This window comes from Pterocles gutturalis, unplaced genomic scaffold, assembly GCF_000699245.1.
Source record: "Pterocles gutturalis isolate BGI_N339 unplaced genomic scaffold, ASM69924v1 scaffold22321, whole genome shotgun sequence".
Taxonomy (NCBI): Eukaryota; Metazoa; Chordata; class Aves; order Pterocliformes; family Pteroclidae; genus Pterocles; species Pterocles gutturalis.
The window spans coordinates 15056-34335 of NW_010106170.1; the positions used below are offsets into that span (position 1 = coordinate 15056).

Below are 19280 nucleotides of genomic sequence, written 5' to 3' on the forward strand. Positions count from 1 at the left end.
CGTGGCTGCCTTAGGGGGGATCGGTGTTATTTTTCTATCCCTTTACTGCCTCAGTGACAAGGCAAACAAGGGGAATAAAAGGGCTGGAGAGGGCTGGATCTCTTCCTTCCTTTCATCTGGTCCTTTCACGGATCAAAATCCTTTCATGCATCTCCCAAGCTGGGAAGGCAAATGTGTCGGACTGAAACACAGCACGAGAGTGAACTTCATCAAGAAGAAGGAGGGGGAAAAAAAATGAGTAGAAATCTTTTGGGCACAGGCAAACAGGTGGGGGGAGCGTCTGGTCTGCGAAGGCAGGGTGTCTGCAATCTTTGTAGCGATTAGATTTAATGGGACAGAAACGTTTCTCTCCTTCATGTCCCCTCCTCCTCTCAGCCTGAGGGGGAGAAAGGAGGGAGGTGGTGATGGGGAGGTGGCGGTGGGGGGAGAGAAGATTTGAAAGAGTCTTTGACGTCAGCCCTGCCCTATAAAAAGCTGGCAAAGAGCTGGAAAGCGGAGATCAGAGCTCGTGGAAGAGCAAAGATGCCAACCCCGAACGTCTCCACCTCTGCAGCCAAAGGCTTTCGCAGGGCGGTGTCGGAGCTGGACTCCAAGCAAGCCGAGGCCATCATGGTAAGACAACCCTACCCCACTTCTTTCCCTCCCCTTCCAAAAATTGCAGCCTCTTCTGTAGCTATAGGCAGAGGCGGGGATAGATGGACCAACACTGCCTTTGTGGGAGTTCCCCCAGATGGGCACCTCCGGGCTCCAGACTGGCAAAGGGAAATTTCCCAAACAGTTCTCTTGACATACTGGTACATGTGAAATGCGAACATTTAGGGAGATGAAAGCCTGAACTAATACAACCACCCCCCCTGGCCCAACCAAAAGTGAGGTAAATAACCCGTAGACCTACGGCAGGAATAACAAGGAATCCCTGGTGTGAAAGGCATTCAAAAATCTTAATGCTCTCCTAATTTCAAGACATTAAACCGCAGAGATTTCACCTGTTTTAGCATAATGAAAAACTGTGGCTGCTATTTCAGACAACATACGAGGCGCGGGCAATTTAATCAGTTTGCTGCTGCTGTGTTTGCCGTTTCCCTCTCTCCCAGCACATCCTTCCCCTGTTTCTCTTCCCAGCCCTCCCTGGAGGGGTCTCAGCACCGTGTTTAGCCTGGAGAATGCTTCTGTGAGCACCAGATCGGTATGTGTCAGGGAAAGGAGAGGAAAACTTCCAAATCAAGTGTCTTTAGAAAGCCCAGTCTGGCCAACCCATTGGACTGGCTGTAACCACAGTGACATTTCACCTCCCAACCCAAATGCCAGGGCAGGCAAGAGGAGCCCGGAGACTCCCAGCATGGGACAGTCCTGTGGGTCAGAGATGTGGCCAGGCTGTGGGCGACCCTGGGGAGCCAGGAGCTGCTGGTGGCAGCGGGTGCACCGGGAGGGGACCCCCTTGGGATGGCAGGATGAAACCCAGGAACTGAGCCGGGTTAGAGAGCAGGTGTGTCTGGCAGATTCTGCAGGGTGACACAGCAGGGCAGTTAGAGAGCTTCCCATTGCCCTCCCCTGCACCTGCTGCCTTTCGCACTCACTCTCCTCTTAACCCTGTGTGAGGCTCTGACTTGGTAAAATCAGCCACTACCTAGGAAGAGAGAGGTGTTTTGGAGAATGCAGAGTGCTGGAAAGGAAATATTTAAGAAACAAGGAGGTAAGCTTGCTTTCTCTAATAAATGGAAATTGGGAAAGGCTTCCCTCTCACACTCATTTTCATTCTGATAAAATAATGAACACTTAAGTGGTTCTTGAAAACCTGGTATTTTCCAGGCTGCTCATCAAATCAGTACTTGAGATGCTTGTTAATATCTGGAGAAGGGGCGAGTGTTTGGTTATTACACACTCTGGGGTGATGCTTGTTTGATGGGAAATGGGCCACGGAATGACAGTGCCAGAGGAACTGGGGTTCACCAGGTGTGCTGGCAGGAGCTGGGCAGCCTGCTTGGGGTGAGCCTGGGCTGGATATAAGACCTCAGCCCGTCTTTGTGTCCCTTCTTTGAATGGAAATTCTCAGAAAAATAAATTAAAAAACTTTATCCCGGGTAGGATCACTCTGAGAGCAGGCTGCATGAAGGGCTTTGCCTTTACTCTCACCTCCACAATCCCATCACTTATTTTGCTGGCAAGATGCATGACTCTGCATTTGTCTGTGACAGTGTGTGTCCCCAGCCCTCGTGGTGTCGGCATGACCACGAGTGATCGGCTACCCAGCCTCTGCCCACCACCGCACCAGGGTCTGAGCTGTTCCCTTGCCATTAGCCCCAGGGACCAGCACCCCACTGCAGGCAAACCGTGCAAACTGCAGGGAAAAAAAAATATCGTTGCCATCCCAGAACCCATCTACACCAGCAGGTTTTACATGTTGACTGGACCAGCCAAACACCAGACTCACATTGCGAAAAATTCTTTTGTTACATATTTTGTTTTTCTGCTGCTAACAGTTTTTACAAGCCACCCTGGGAGTGTCGCTGAGCAGGGTTTGGTTACAGAGGACACAAGCAGAGCCAGGACAGCAGCTAGAGGCAAAGCAGCAGGATGGAGCATCCAGGGAAGCAGGGGTGGGACACTACTGACCCCATGCTGCAGGGAGGGAAATAGTCTTTACAATCCTTCCTGCTTGTTGCAAATAATGAGCCAGGAAAAAAAAAAAAAAAAAAAGCGGAAACACTTTAATTCAGAAGAGAGTATTTTTAATGACAGTACTCAGGCTGGGCACTCTGATCTGCGGTGAATTCAAAGAAGGAAAAACGAACTAACCCTTCATAAGAGGTGAATGACTGTATCAGACCCAGGCGCCCAAATAAATGCTTTGCAAAATCAAACTAAAGTTCTCACTGTAGCTAGATACACACTCAGGGAGCTAGTCTGCAAGGCAAATACCCATGTAACGGAGCCTTCCGAAGAAAGGAAGGCATTTCTCACGAGAGATCAGTTTGCTTAGTTTATATCCCAGATTCCTAATTTTCCACAGAAGGAGGTAATATCCCCATCAGCATAAATGTGAGGGGCGTGCAGCCCGGCAGAGGAGGCAGCAGGCAGGCTTCCAGAGCTCTCCTCCCAAGCAAAATTCAAGCAAAATTCAGCCCCTTTTTTTTTTTTTTTTTTTTTTTTTTTTAAATTTTCCCACCCAAACCATGTCAGCATGGAGCTAAGCAGCTTCCAGGACCCCTCAACAGGGACCAAAACCCCCTACTCCTGCCTGCCAGGGGCCACCCAGTCCCAGCACATGGGTCTGACTGGTTGGGCTGCCTCTCCCAGTGGGGCTTTCCAGTCAACAGGTCTTCTCACTATTTAAACTCCTCCCAGTCAGATTTTAACCTGATTTACAAGCAGGTAATTTCCCTCCTCTCCACCCCAGAAGCAAAATCCTGGTGCACCTCCGTGCCTTGGGGCACAGTGTGCTGGAACATCCTCAGCTGATGCGCTGCCTGTCTTGGGACCGCTGCAGAGCCCAGCACAAGGCTGTTTGCCCAGCTTATTGCAGGCGCTTTAAAGCAAACACCAGCTTAGCTTCAACCACGGTGGTGATATAAAACACACACTTAAAGCTGGGCACATGCTCACAGGCTTTTAAAAGTTATGGCTGAGGATACTTATTGGATGTCTTCTCTCTTTGGGCATGAATAGTGTTGATTTAGACAAGCAGCAATATGTGCTTATGTGTTAGAAGGTGGTTTTCTGCGCCACAAGGAATAAAGGGTTGAGGATCAGCAAACATAATTTCAGAGGGGTATGTTTATTAAAGAAAGGCTGGAGAGAAGTGTGTGGACTGGCGCCTAGATGTGCAGTGTTTGTCAGGCTGCATTTATAATGCCAGCTAAAGCATCCAAGAGGATTTTCACAGGAAACATGAGTTACTGATGGTAGGCTTTGAAAATCAGAGAGGAAATGGGCTTAGTAGTTGATCAGGCTACCTTTTTAAAAGGAAAACACTCTCCAAATTTTCACAAGGTAGGGAATATGCTGCTTGGTTATATATTTTCAAAATATTTTCAACATAATCAGAGGGAAACCTGCAGCCGGTCCTGCTTTGTACACAGGTGCTGGCTGGCTTTATATGCTGCTCCTTTCTCAGTGATGCCCCAGGTTTCTTTTAGCAAGTTCTGAGGGTTTGTCATCTGGTTTGGGTATTGAACACAGAAAATGGGAAACAGCTGAGCTAAACGGAAACTTGGTTGTAAAAAGACCAAGAACAAATAAGCTAGTGTATGAGCTATTTGTATAACAAGAGAAACAGGAGGGATGGCAATAGTTTGTGGCTCCCTATAAACATAAACGAGTGACCTAATATGACCCCAGGCACAGAGCTGCAGGATTTTAGGTGCAATTCCAAGTACCAGAAATCTGCAGGAGTTTGCTGGGACAAAACAAATCTATAGATCAGTGGAAGGAATTTATTTTCTGGTGTGTATGGATGCAATTGCAATTACACTTCAATGGGCAAGCTTCCACTTAATGTCAGAAGAAAATGTCACGCTGGATCCTGGGAGAAGTTTAGCTAAGCTGCCCTGCTAATACCCCTGCAAACAGTTCATCTTCCTGGGCCAGGCCACAGCTGTGGGCTTCAGCTGTCCCTCGTAGTGTATCTTTTCTCAGATTACTTCATGTTTATCTAATGCCTCTCCACTGGAGTTCTGCAGACACCTGAAAACGGCATAGGATTGTTTCTGATTTTTATTTTTTGAAGGGTGTTGAAAACTGTTGCTAGGCAAGGTGAGGGGAGAAGCCCACTCTTTAGTCATGCTACAGGGATATTTTACACAGATTTTTCCTAAAGCTCCGCGTTTCTGAAAGTTCAGTTCTAAAGCCTCCGTCCTTGTCACCAGATCTTCCTCTCCAAAGCCAGACAAGTCTGTCCACCCTTGTGCTTCTTCCTCTGCTGAGGCACATTGGTCACACCTCACCCAGCTACCAGGGATGCCTGTGATGTCTCGGAAGTGTTATTTATTTCTGTTCTGCCTTCAGTCTCCGCGGTTCATCGGTAGACGTCAAAGCCTCATTGAAGATGCCAGGAAGGAAAGAGAGGCTGGGGGCCCACTGATGCCACAGAGTCTACAGAAACCATTGTCTTTGAGGAGAAGAACGGGAGAGCCATGCTGAACCTCTTCTTCATGCTCAAGGGAGCCAAGACTTCACCACTATCCCGTGCACTTAAAGTATTTGAGGTGAGTACCTAACCTGGTGTACCGGGCTCAAAGAATATGCCACACATTTCATGGCTGTTCTGTAAGAAATACCACTTGAGTCACCTAAAGAAGACTCAGACTAGACCTGACTACTGCCAGTTATCAGTCAATTGTCTGATCTCCCCGCAGTCATGCTTTGCTCATGCCCCAGTGTGCCCTCACTTTCCATCACTAGCAATGAGCCTGTCTGGTAGGGCTGTTAAACTCTGGGCTTAACTTTGCCTAATGACTGGAGCCAGCCACACAGTTTCACACCTACAATCCACACCTTTGTGGTGTGTCCCATACCCTGACAGCCCCCTCCACTGCTCAGCACTTCAACTTCATCACACATTCAAAACGTGCCATATGCCCTGCATGGCTGCAGACTAAACCTGCCTCGCTTGTGGGTCAAGGCTTTGGCAGTCTCTGAACGGCATTGCCACACTGATCCTTGGTCAAAGAGTTACAGGAACAACTTCACCCCGGGTGTAAAATGGGCATATTGATTTCAAAATTAGCTCCCTACTTCAGGGATGAATTTGATTCACATGTTAAAGGTTCTGTTGGTTCCTCCCAGAGATGCACGCACTCTGTATATGGCTTTAATACCAAGGAAAAGTGGTAACTAATTGAGCTTTTTCCCCCTAGCCAGCAATACAATGTTGCATTATCTAGGATCTCAGTACCATGAATGGAAAGACTGAGATAAGTGCTGCCTATTTAAACAGTAATCAAAACACGACAACTTGCATTTGCGTAGCATGTTTTCATCTAGAAGGATTCAAAAGTGTTTCGCAAACTGAGTTCTGAGATATGTGTTATCTACAGGAGTTTAATTTAATTGACTTCAGCAGGGAGAGGACAATTTGTTCCTATTCATCAGTCACATGGGTTGTAAGGGGCCTCTGGAGGTCTCTGGTCAAACCTCCTGCTCAGAGCAGGTCCAGGCACAGCAGGTTGCTTGGGGCCGTATTTGTTGCATTTTGAATATCACCAAGGTGGAGATCCCACAGTCTCCTCTGACCCCTTAAGCAGTGTTTGACTGCATGGTAAAAAGCTTTTTCTCTTTTCTTTTTTGTTCCAATGTCCTTGCTTCCAGCTTGAGCCCATTGCCTCTTGTCCTCCCACTGTGTACTTTTGAGACAAATCTGTCTTCTTTACACCCTCCCACCAGGTACTAGTAGACAGTGATCCAATCTCCCTTGCCACTTCACTTCTTAAGGCTGAACAAACCCAATTCCCTCAGTCTTTCTTCGTATAACTGTGCTCCAGCCCCCTGAGTATCTATACCTGCTACAACACATCAATGTCTTTCTTCTACAGGACATGGTACTCCAAATATGGTCTCCCTCATCCCAGGTACAGAGGAGCAATCACTTCCTTTGACCCATTGCCTACAGTCTTGCTGCTGCAATTCAATATGTGGTTGGCCTTTCTCACCACATGGGCATGCTGCTAGCTCATGTATTAATACACATAATAACTATATAACACCTTCTTCCCATGAAAAGCAACCACTTCTTGGGTAAAACCAGTTCACCAGCAACACTATACAGCAAAACCACTACCTACCAGCTGTAAACATATTAAAAAATGTGTTTGGTGGATAAATATTTCCCTGCAATTGTAGGGTGTTCTAGCTGTCCATTGCCCACGCACTCTCTGTGATAATCTTGTGAAAAGTGTTTCAGATATTCAGAAATTACAAAACATCTTGCATCTCCTCCAAGAGGACTGTTGCAAGAAAAGCTGTTTTCTGAACAACATAGGGTTCTTGTCTCAAGACGGAAAGAATCCTTAAGACAAGCTTGTCAGACAATAGCCTTGGTGTTGTCGTGGCTGAGGTCTCCTTCCTAGCAGTGCACAGCTGCCAGACAAGGCATGAGAAATACATCGGCGTGACATTTCAAATGCAACACACTGCTTAGCGGGTATGAAACATGGAAGTGTAGGCTCTTATACTTGGTAGATTTTATGTTACATTGCATTTAAAGTCTATAATTGAAATAATTTTTAGAACATCAACCAAGAAGCAGAAGCAGCTTATGTTCAAATATTATTTGTTTCTTCCTGGAGCAATTTACTTGCTGCATCAAGAGTTCTCGGTAAAAAGCTCTTTGAGCTTGTCGCAGAGAGAGATTTAAATATAATAAAAAGACAAGCATGTCAAGCCACAACAGAGGAAGATTCATTTCCCAGATCCCTCTGGCAATGCAGGTACAAGATATGAAAGCAGACAGGCATAATGACATTTGCCTCATCATGAACCAGGCTGCAGGGAAGCTGTTTTCACTCTGCCGTATGTGTTACATGCAGCCAAAGCATAGGTAATGCAATCACGGCTGTCAGATTAATGCAAAGGTATTGATTGTTGAGGGGACAATGTAATAGTGAAGTTGGTAGGTACATTCAAAAACACAGTCCTAAATTGAATTTACCTGTGGCATCGCATCTGTTCCTTCTCATCTTTCTGCCTCTGGTTAACAAAAGAAATCATGTCCCTTCCTTTACCAAAGATCTTGCAGAGACACTGGAAAGGTTGGGTCATTGTCCAGGGATTTGGTCTTGTACTGCCTGTTTTCACTGAGCTAAAGAAAGTATCCACAAATCTACCAGGGCCCTTTGGAAGACTATAGACTCCATTTTCATAGAATCATAGAATCAATCACAGAATCATAAAATCATAGAATCATAGAACGGTTTGGGTTGGAAGGTACCTTAGAGATCATGAAGCTCCAAACCCCCTGCCATGGGCAGGGACACCTCCCACTAGCCCAGGTTGCTCAAAGCCTCATCCAGCCTGGCCTTGAACCCCTCCAGGGATGGGGCATCCACAGCTTCTCTGGGCAACCTGGGCCACTGCCTCACCCCCCTCACACTGAAGAATTTCTTTCTAATATCTCACCTAAATCTGCCCTCTTCCAGTTTAAATCCATTACCCCTCGTCCTGTCGCTGCATGCCTTGCAAAAAGTCCCTCCCCATCTCTCCTGTAGCCCCCTTTCAGCACTGGAAGGCCTCCCAGAGGCCTTCTCCAGGCTGAACGACCCCAACTCTCCCAGCCTGTCCTCCTGCAGGAGGTGTTCCAGACCTCTGACCATCTTTGTGGCCCTCCTCTGGACCCGCTCCAAAAGCTTGATGTTGGGGGGCCCAGAACTGGATGCAGTACTCCAGGTGGGGTCAGTTTTCACTGAGATAAAGAAAAGATCCACAAATCTACCAGGGCCATTTGGAAGACTATAGATTCCATTTTGTCTCCTTCTGATTCTCTGAGGGAGGTCAGTTGTGATAATGCGCCTGGATGATACCAGATCTGTCAGTGAGCCCCAGATAAACTCTGCGGCAGCCCGGGCAGGGCTCAGCCCCGCTGGTTCAGCACCATGGACGGCGTCGCACCTCCTGTGCGCGCCCCTTTCACGTCATCTCCAAACCACCCCAAAACAGCAAAAAAGCACCTTTGTCTTAAGTAGGAGATTAAAGGAAAGGGGGTCATAGGAGGTGGCATATTGCTACATCAATTAAATCAGTTCTCCCTCTTGATACGATCTTCTTTGCCACTGTGGAAGTAAGTCTTCTGTTGATAGTTGTTGACCAGTCGCACTCGTGGACTGCCCAGAAGGAAAAACTGGAATTAATGGATGTATGTTTCCCAGTGGGGGGAAAAAAAAAAAGAAAAAGAAGAAAAAGACAAGGGGGGATCCCTTCCAAATGTATCCACATGGACATCTTTGGGAAGTACCAGCTGTTGTTTCAAGCGTAGTTTAATGTTTTTCTTCTCCTTTTCCATGTCCCCAAAGACATTTGAAGCCAAAATTCACCACCTGGAGACCAGGCTTAGCCGAAAGCCCCGTGAAGGGACCGCTGAACTGGAGTACTTTGTCCGCTGTGAAGTCCACAGCTCTGACCTCAATACTTTCATTAGCTCCATCAAGAGGGTAGCAGAAGATGTGAGGACCACTAAGGAAGACAAATGTAAGGAACTTACAGACTGTTTCAGTTTTGTGGAGAGGCTGGGCTGTAGACACAGGGTGGAGACTTTGTTACTCTGAGAAAAGGAGAAGGGAGGAGGGCTACCTTATGCTGAGTAAAACAAAAAATACTGTCTTGGGACACCTAAATCCTGGAAGCCACTTCCCTCCTTGCCCATTTCTCAACAGACTCCAGGGTCCATCACTCATTCTTCTGGTGCAAAATTGAAAAAAAACACTAGAAATAAGAGATGAAATTTTATGTTTTGTTCACACCTCTGCTGCTGAGTTCTCCATCCCTGCTCCTGTTTTATATTATAAATGTAAAGTAGTTTCGTACCTATGCATCAGGAACTCTGCACAGATCCAGCGCTAAACTACTCGACACTCCCCATGACATCTTGTTTTGAAGATGGGGTGCTTCTTATTGTAAAATATCCCTAGAGATCTGCAGTGATCGCTTTACAACCAGATGGACCACTGGATTTGTTTTTAATGTGAAGTCTTGAATCTTTAAGTAAAATCCAATTTTCATCTTCTTCTTTACTTTTGTCACAAAATACTCTGCTGAGAGATGGGCAGGGAAGTCATAAGATGGAGATCATGGTGTTAGACCTGACTCTAGGAGTGGAGCATTGAGAGTGTGGGACTAATTCCCAGAAGGCACAGCTGTGTCACGTATTGTTTTGTGTGTGCATTTGGTGCACCAGTTTAGATGTATATAATTCGACCTCACAACCCTTTTCAACAGAGGATGCACCATCTTGACTTTCACAGACAGTTTTTCTCTTTTTCTTTCCCCACAGTTCACTGGTTTCCAAGAAAAATCTGTGAACTGGACAAGTGCCACCATTTGGTCACCAAGTTCGACCCTGACTTGGATCTGGATCACCCGGTGAGTGAGTCTGTGTGGCCACATCTTCATGTTGGAGCCCTGAGCACTCCCTCAGAAGCAGGGAGCTGGGGAACACCCATTAGTGCAGCCGACCAGGGAACTGTGGTGCAATCACCACCATGAGAGAAGTTCCTCCAGCCAGTGATGAACTTTGTTGGGTGAGAAGTTTTACTAACTGATTAAAAATCCCATCTCTGTTCCTATTTGTCATCACAGGGCTACTCTGACCAAGTGTATCGTCAGAGAAGGAAATCGATAGCAGAAATTGCTTTTCACTATAAGCAGTAAGTCTCTTTCCTAACATCCATGCATGTTATGCCATGCCAATACAACCTATTGGGAAGTTATTGTACTACTTGCATGAGACTTCTTTTATGTTTTGTCTCCCTGTTCAGCCTTGACAGCTCTTCTTGTGTGCCTCTTCTCTCTATGTGTTCTAGTTTCTTCTTAAGTAAAAAATGTCTGTGGTCATTAATTCATACATTGATAGAGCCAGAATAAACCTCCCATGTAACAAAGGCTACGTACAATTCCATCAGACCTCAAATTCCATTTTGAAACGTAGCGTTTCTTTTAGAATGACATCTAGTCTTGCCTTCAGTGTTTCAAGTACTGAAAAAGCTACAGAAAACTTGTTCCAATGATTCATTATCCTGGCTGTGAAAAAAAAATGTCGGTTTTATTTCTAAACTGAACTTTGGTAGCTTTAGCTTTCACCCAATGGATCATACATATCTTTCAGCTGCTAGATTGAATTCTGCTATCAGATTTTTTTTTTTCTTTCTGTGAGGGTATTTATAGACTAAATGGTTCACCTCCTGATTCTCTCTTATAAATTAAATAGATTCCAGTAATGGTCTCAAGATTGTCTTATATAGATTTAAGAATATAGATTTAAGACTATTTCTTGTACGCCTACTTAATAATCCTGTTCTGATATATGCAGTGATAGCACTCAGCCTCTTCACTACAACATCAGAGCTCTAATATTCAGCTGGGTTTGTAAAATGTTCCCTAGATCCTATTCAGTAACACTGCCTTCCACCGTAGCATCTCCCTCTCAAAGCAGGTCTTTAAATGTAGATTTCTGTAGCAAGCCGTGCTGAAAGCAGGCTATGGAAATTATATGGGTCACCTTCTTGAGCTATCCCTGCAACTGGTGTGATCCCAGCGTGGCTTTCTGCTCTGTTAGGTGTCATGATCTTTGCAGATTTGAAGCCCAGAATATAGACATTGATATTGTTGGGTTGGACTTGATGATCCTTGAGGTCTTTTCCAACCTTAATGATTCTATGATTCTATTATTTTTAACCCGTACTAATACTAAATGCACAGAAAGTCACTGTGCCAGCAAGAGGGTCCTGAGGGACACAGGAAGAAATCCTCTCCTATGATGATGCACCCATCTGAGATGTTTTCTCTCCCATCTGATCTGCAGGTTAGCATTTACGAGCTGCTGTGTAGCATACCTTCAGGCTGGTAATGGAACAAGGACGGTGCTTTATCACTGTAATATGTGAATATCTCATTTGTTCAAATACACAACAGGAGGGTTTAGGAAATACAATTACTAACTGTGATGTAAAAAAGGCAAAAGTGTCAGTCTTCTTTAGTTCCCGCTTATATTAATGTTAAGATTTTCATGTCTTGCCACCCTTAATCTTACTGACAATATATTTTTCTGCAATTCAAATGCTTTTAGTTTTCCTTATGAGCTGCTTTTATTTCCCAGCCACTTATTCATTCTTGGAACCACCAGCTCCCTGCAGTTCAGGCATATGAAATTAATTTATTTTCACACAAAGTTTCCATTTTTGCCAGTGAAAAACATTTTTTTCCTGAAAAACATTATGCCTTCTAAGCTTTTGCTCATCCTTTGTCCATTTATAATCTCTGGCTCCACTAATGCTTTTCTCTGTGCCCGTGTATATGTTACAACTGTCAAATGAGTCAGTACCAAGGTTTTGTCTTTTCTGTCTCCCCCTTGTTTGGTTTAAAGAAGATTCATCAACAGCATGCAGAGCTTCTCCAAAGTGGTCCCTTCTCAAAGGGCAGAGGAGCTTGTGCTCTGCTGCTGTCGGTAACGGTGCGTTTGCCTTGCAGCGGGGACCCCATCCCTCACGTGGAGTACACGCCAGAGGAGATCGCTACCTGGTGAGCACTGATTTAATTTGTGACCTCTGTTGGCTTCACCAGTAGAAGCTGGGAATCAAGACCTAAATGTTAGGGCACGACCTCTTGAAAATGTATCCAAGCATACTACTTAATGGTTTGTTATAAAATCAGTAGCTCATTGCATGGCGTTTTATGGCAGAGACTGCCTTCAGGAGAGCAAGCTGTCTCCAAAACAGTGATGCTCTGTCTCCTTCTCTCTCGGGGCTGCACCAAAAGCACTTTCATGCTCCAGCCCCGAGGAGTTTCCTCTAAAGGAGCCTACCCGGAGGGCGAGGTTGATAATTCCCTTCTTCTCCAAGGGAACATGGCTTAGGAGCAGCCTCCAAACAAAGGGCAGTTATCATAGCTGCAGAAAGGAGTATGAGGCTCATGGTGAATATCTGCAGGGTGCATCGCGGGCCTCACTTAGGAAACTGCTTCCTTGGACATCATCATTTCCAGGGGTGTCAGTGCAGGGGTGTCTCTGCAAACAAAGCCAGCTCATACGAGCTGAGCATGCAGGCTCCTGAGCAAGGGAATCTCCGGGTTATGTTGACTGTCTTCAGAGTGCAACTTCAGGAGCTAACCTACAGGGAATTTTTTAATTCCTGTTAATCTCATTTACACAATCTTCTGACCCTCAAGGTCATAAGTAGGTCTGTGCAAATGCAACTGCTGACTTTGCAGGCTCATTTGAACATGTGTGTGTGTGTGTGCGCACAGGCATAGACTTAGGGGTGGAGAAAAGCAAAAGGACAAGAAATCTAGAGGCATGAGTCCTTAGTGTATAACCAGAGGACAGGAGAGGACCAGACATGCCAAGCCACTGAACGTCTGCCACCTCTCGCCCTGAAGGAAGGAGGTGTACAGCACCCTGAAGAGCCTGTACCCCACCCATGCCTGCAAGGAGTACCTCGAAGCTTTCAATCTGCTGGAGAAATTCTGTGGCTACAGCGAGAACAACATCCCTCAGCTGGAGGAGGTCTCCCGCTTCCTGAAAGGTGGGTACAAGCCTGGAGGACCCAGGCCCAGGGTCTGCCAGGGCTCCAGCATGGTGCTGGCAGCTACAGCCAGGAAACCTGAAGCCGTAGGAGGAACATGTGAGCTGAGATTTGGGAGGAGAGCTGGTGCGGGCTTGTGTGTTGCCCACAGAGGACAAAGGTAGACCCCAGGCAGTGCAGCTGAACACAGTGGGCTGCAGCTGAAGGTCAAGCCCATGGTCAAATGATGCCACTGAGCACCTAAAGAACAGATGTTGGTCCCTAGTAGGAGCAAAAAGATGAGACCTGGCACAGCAGAAGCCCTTTAGTTTCCAGCACTGATGCTTTGGTGTCTGTGCTGGGAACACGGGGCAGCAGCACAGCCCGTGGGCCGTGCCCCCGGTAAAGGCGGTATGTGTTGTTTCAGAGAGGACCGGCTTCCAGCTCCGGCCAGTGGCTGGCTTGTTGTCAGCACGGGACTTCCTCGCCAGCCTGGCCTTCCGTGTCTTCCAGTGCACGCAGTACATCCGCCACGCCTCCTCGCCCATGCACTCCCCTGAGCCGTGAGTATTGCCCAACCCCAACGGCCTCCCCTGCCCAGACATCCCACCTGGCCAGCAATTAACCTTTCTCCCTAATGGGCCAACTCTAGTCGCTGCTGACCATGTTCTCCTCCTTTCCCCCGGGCACCGGCAGGGATTGCTGTCATGAGCTGCTGGGGCACGTCCCAATGCTGGCCGACAAGACGTTTGCCCAGTTCTCTCAGGTAAGGTCTGTCTCCTTGTCCCCAGGAGGGCAAGGCATGAGGTGGGAACCCAACCCCAGCCTTGCCACCTAAACCATTCTTGTTCTAGGATCTATTTATATTAAACATGATGTTCAGGAGCCCTAGTGATGGACCGAGAACATCAGACTCTGCAGCAAACCATTTTTAGTCTGAGCATGATGAAGCCACAGCAGGTGCACGGCAGCGTAGTGCAACAATATGTTGTCTCAAGGCAATAAGACAGAGCAATCCATGTGTAAGACCCTCAGACCAAATCTATCCTGACATTTGCCCCTTCCTTTCTCTTCCCAGGACATTGGGTTGGCATCTCTGGGAGCCACTGATGAAGAAATTGAGAAACTCTCAACGGTAAGTTTTCCTCTCTGCTGGATGGGGGGCCAAGGGTGACTGGTCCCCCTGGTCTCCCCAGATTTGCAGGCTCAGAGCCCTCACCCAAAGCTGCCCCAGCCCTGCTCTTTCACAATGACTGTGCAGAGATCAGTTAAATAGCAGAGCTCGCTTGCAAATTAACCCAATTTTCTCAGGCACCAGAGTATCATCAAGCATCGTATTTCTAATGACAGCACTGCTGGGACTCTTTGGGATGGGATTAAATGACATCCGCTTCCTTTGGCTGTCCCTCGGCAAGGTGACCCATCCTGCTCCAAGGACACTGAACCTGCCACGGCCGCGTGCACAGGGGACCAGCCCAGGGACACCGTTGCCATCTGTCCTGGCATGGCAGCAGCTTAGTTTAGCACTTTGCAGTGACAGCAATGGGTGCAGGGTAAGGAGAGGGGTCAAAGTGCCGGGTGTCTGTTCACTTAAACAACCCCAGACCCCAGCCGCAATGCAAGGGCTCAGAAGCGACAGGGACATAAAGATGAGGTGCTGTGTCCCCTATGCGTTTTTCTTTCTCCTTTCACAGCTTTACTGGTTCACGGTGGAGTTTGGGCTCTGCAGACAGAATGGGATAATCAAAGCCTACGGAGCTGGGCTCCTGTCTTCCTATGGGGAGCTCATAGTAAGTCCCAGCATAACTTGCCTCTCTGCTCTAGACTCTATACAGCAAAAACCTTCTTCCTCTGCACAGCTCCAATGACTTTATGACAATGATTTTTCTGCTCTGTCCATAGCACTCCTTGTCAGATGAACCAGAGGTGCGGGACTTTGACCCCGACGCTGCTGCTGTTCAGCCCTACCAGGACCAGAACTACCAACCCGTGTATTTTGTGTCTGAGAGCTTCAGCGATGCCAAAAATAAACTGAGGTAGGACTGGGCAGTGAGGGAGACCCAAACAGAAGGAAATGAAGCTATGATTGGTCCTTCCCAGCCCTAACCGTTCTATGATTCTATGATTCTATGATAATATATTGAAGCAGAGCTTTACACCATGGCTGCTTTCAGTTCAAAGTCTCAGAAGTACTCGGAAACTGTTAGCAGGTCTTTCAAAGTAAAGTGATTCTCCAGTTCCTACAGCGTCCAACTTCAGTCCCTTGGATTCACCCAAGACCCCACCAAAAACATGGTGGGCTCAAGGGCGTGGGTGTGGAGGAGTGGGATGGAGCAGGAGGCTCTTAGAGACAAGACTGAGGGAGCAAGAGAAGGGACAAATCCAGCTCGTCTCCCTAGTTCTCACAGGAAGGAGTTACAGACTATCTCCAGTTCCCAGGGGAGGACAAGCAGCATAAAAGAGGGCTGGTGATCCAGAAACTGGAGACCCAAACCACCCACTGGGACCCCCTCTGCCTCCTTGCTGCAGAAGGGCCAAGTGATGCAGGTCAGGTACCAGCTGTCCCTCCTCACGGGAGCATCTTCACAGCGTGCGTTCTTCTGAAACACAGGCTTGTTGCTTTGTACGTGAAAGCTTTAGGAGAGGGGTAAAGAGCTGCTTGAAATTGTGGTGTTCTCTGAATTTAGGATGCAGAAAGATGTTTGACTTACTGAGCAGCTGCTGGGCAACTTACCCATTTATCATTTAACCAGCAAAAAAACCCCAGGCATCATTAGCAGCTTACACACAAACAAAAAATATTTGTTTGATGGGGATTTATTCATGGAATAAAATAAACTTTTGTCCCCTAGGCTGGTTAACATGGGTTAGCAGACCCTAGAGAATAACCCACCAGTGTAACTGGGTTCCTCCATCCCATGGGACTGCAGACAGAACAGAGAGGGGCAATTCTCCCACTGTTCAGAAGAGCATTTTCTTAACCAGACTCAGAATTGCCCGCAGGAGGAAAGCTCAGTCCTTTAACACTTGACTGCCAGAGGAAAACTTTGCCTACACCATTTGATCTTAGCTTAGCAAAGGGATAGGATGAGATGAGGTATTACAGGATGTATATGACTTGGCAGTTCCTGCAAGTGGGGTATTTCATATAAATAACCAGGGGATGACTGCTATATTTCAAATTTTGCTTTCATTACTTTCACTTGTGCTGTTCATACAGTCCAGACTTTGGCTGCTCAAAAGCAAGCACCTGGGGAGCCCATCCTCTCACACACACTAGGCTACTTTAAAAAAACCCCAGCTCTTGCCTCATGAGTCATTTCCTTGCATTTTAAAAGGAAAAATACATTCCATACACAGCCAAGATTAGACTAGAGGGTTTGGACAGTGACAAGCACTGTAAGTGATCCTCTTTAAAGAGCTCAGAGACCACACTGATGTTACTCTGTGAGGTGAAAACATCAAAACACCTTTTTTTTTTTTTTTTGCATTACTGGCAGCTGCCACCTGATTATCAATAGCAAGAAAAGCCTCTCTCCAGAAGGAAAACTTCCCGACAGTTTTCTAGGGACCCTCAGTGCCCTTCCAGGCACCCATGTCCTCCTTGTATAATTTCAAAAGGCATCAAAGTGAACACACCTGTGTTGGAGGGCAAGTTTCTAACCATTAGCAGCTGTGGCTGATGGCATAAATAAGCGAGGTGAGTTAGCTCTTGCCTGGGAGAGCTGGGGGCACTGAGGTGAACTGTATCTTTTAGGAGAGGGATAATGTGGGTATGCAGGAAACCTGTCTGTTTGCACTTACTTTTGTTTCCCTACTAGTATGGCAGCTCCTTGCAAGTGCCAGCCTGTGGCTTTGGCTATGTTGTCACTTGCCCCTGTCTGGGGCTGGTGGTGTTTTCCCCAAACCCTGGCAATACAGGACTAGGCTTCCCCATGGCTTGTAGTACCAGCCAGAGGAGCATCGGAGAAAAGGATGTGCTTCCCTGAGCCCTGTGCCAGAGCAGACCCACGGTAGCCACAAGAGGGTACCCTAAGCTCAGCAATTCAGGAGTGAAAGGGTGAAGCCTCAGCAGAGGCAAGGAGCATTCCTGTTGCTAGTGCTGCTTGTCCTTCATCTTCCCAGGCCTTTCCAGTGTGAAACTGTAGCCATGAGTGCCTAAAGATGGACTTCCAGCTCCTACAGAAAAGATGGGGAGGCACTCTTTATCGGGGAGTGTAGCGATAAGATGAGCTGTAATGGTTTTAAGATGAAAGAGGGCAGATTTAGATTAGATACTAGGAAGAAATGTTTTCCTGCGCTGCTGGTGAGGCAGTGGCCCAGGTTGCCCAGAGAAGCTGTGGATGCCCCATCCCTGGAGGGGTTCAAGGCCAGGCTGGATGAGGCTTTGGGCAACCTGGGCTAGTGGGAGGTGTCCCTGCCCTTGGCAGGGGGTTGAAATTGATGATCTTTAAGGTCCCTTCCACCACAAACTATTCTGTGATTCTATATTTTCACAGCCACTAAAGAAAAAAAACCCTACCTTGTTAAGCATACAAATCTTAGTGTTGGAAGTGAACAGGAGCACCTTTGGGGAAACCTTACCCTTGATTTGTTTCCCCTTGACCATGTACTTCTCCATTAGAAAGGTACCAACAAAGTCTTGCTCTTGGGAGGTATCAGGCAAAGTCAGCCTCATCACTGAGATCCAGACTCCAGTTGGCTTTGGGTGCCATAGTGCAACGGTGCTCAGCCATGTGGTTCTGGTGATGCTCTTCCCATCCCCTCATCCAGACCTGAGCCACTGCCTGTCAAATTTATCCTCAGTACAGCTTGCAGCTAGTTTTCCCCTCCCCAAACAGAGATTAGTCAATAAATGAATGTCAGAAAGTATTTAGGAATATAATGCTCTAATACTACAGGCTTTCTCTGCACTTAGCTTCTAAATCTCTTTGGTGTTTCTGAAAAAGAAAAGAACAAATTGAAGTAGAGGATGTCTGGCGAGGGCCACAGAGGTGACCAGTTCAGTGCACCCTCCTGTTTGTTGCAAGCCCATGTGTTCAGCCCACTAAAACCTGCAAACTCACGTGTTTTCCCTTGCTGAACAGGAGGGATCTCAACTACTGCTGTAGATCTGTGGAGGTGGAAAGGTGGGAAACCAGAGGTTTTGTGCTAAGAGGTGTTAACCTGTTGTGATCTGGGTGAATGGTGATGGGCAGGAGGCAGACCCATGTCCCATCTCTTTTTTTTCCCCTCTGCACCCTTTCCTTGCAGGAACTACGCAGCACACATCAAGCGGCCCTTCTCGGTGAAGTATGAGCCCTACACCCACAGCATTGAGCTCCTGGACAGCCCTCAGACGATCTGTCACTCCCTGGAGAGCGTAAGGGATGAGCTTCACTCACTGATTAACGCACTCAATGTTATCAGTTAATACAAGAACTGGGCTCTTCCCTCCCTCTCTTCCCTTTTCACCCCAAAGCTGCCCACTCTGCCCTCGCCTCATTCCCCCCAAAACTCTTACCTGTCTTCTCCAAACATTTGCACTGCTGCCTGTCACCACGCGACCCCAACAGCTTTGCACGTTTGTCTGTAGGGCCAGCTCAGAGGAGGGCAGAGGGAGGGACCCAAGGCCTGCTGGCGTTTTGGGTAGCTTTCCTTTTGGCTGCTGGGACAGGCTTAGCACAGACCAAAAGCATGGCCAAGTTACAAGGTTGAAGTCAAGAGCTGTGTGCTAGGCTCCTGGGTGCAAAGAAAAGGAGAAAAGCTGCTTTATTATTTAAAGAAAGGAAATAGAGAAAAATTATATTTTTTGCAGTTTGAGAGAATAAATTAGTCTGCTTTTATTACCCCCAGAGCAACTCTTATAGCAAGTCCATGAGGGTCCCTCAGTCCCCACCACCTCCTTCTACTTACAGCCCCATACATTTGGGAAATGCAGAGGTGCTCTAGGAGCTTTTCTCCCTGAACCAACCCTATGAGGTTTGAAATGTCACCTCCCAGCCTCCCCTTAGCTTCTCACACAGGGGGTGCTTAGGCACGAACCCCTGAGCTGCCCCACCCCACCAGGCTGCAATAAGCATCGCAGTTCCCCTGAAC

General features: G+C 47.2%; 1 protein-coding gene across 1 annotated transcript; it reads left to right on the forward strand.

The window, feature by feature from the left end:
- The first annotated feature begins 521 nt into the window (after positions 1-521).
- Positions 522-18766, forward strand: LOC104472140 (tyrosine 3-monooxygenase-like). The gene is given in 14 exon segments (XM_010087700.1): positions 522-612; positions 5005-5071; positions 5074-5204; positions 9003-9177; positions 9980-10068; positions 10285-10352; positions 12172-12222; positions 13078-13223; positions 13630-13765; positions 13899-13968; positions 14281-14337; positions 14897-14992; positions 15105-15238; positions 18456-18766. Coding segments are annotated over 14 exon segments (1470 nt in total). The 5' UTR covers position 522; the 3' UTR covers positions 18616-18766.
- Positions 18767-19280: the final 514 nt, after the last annotated feature.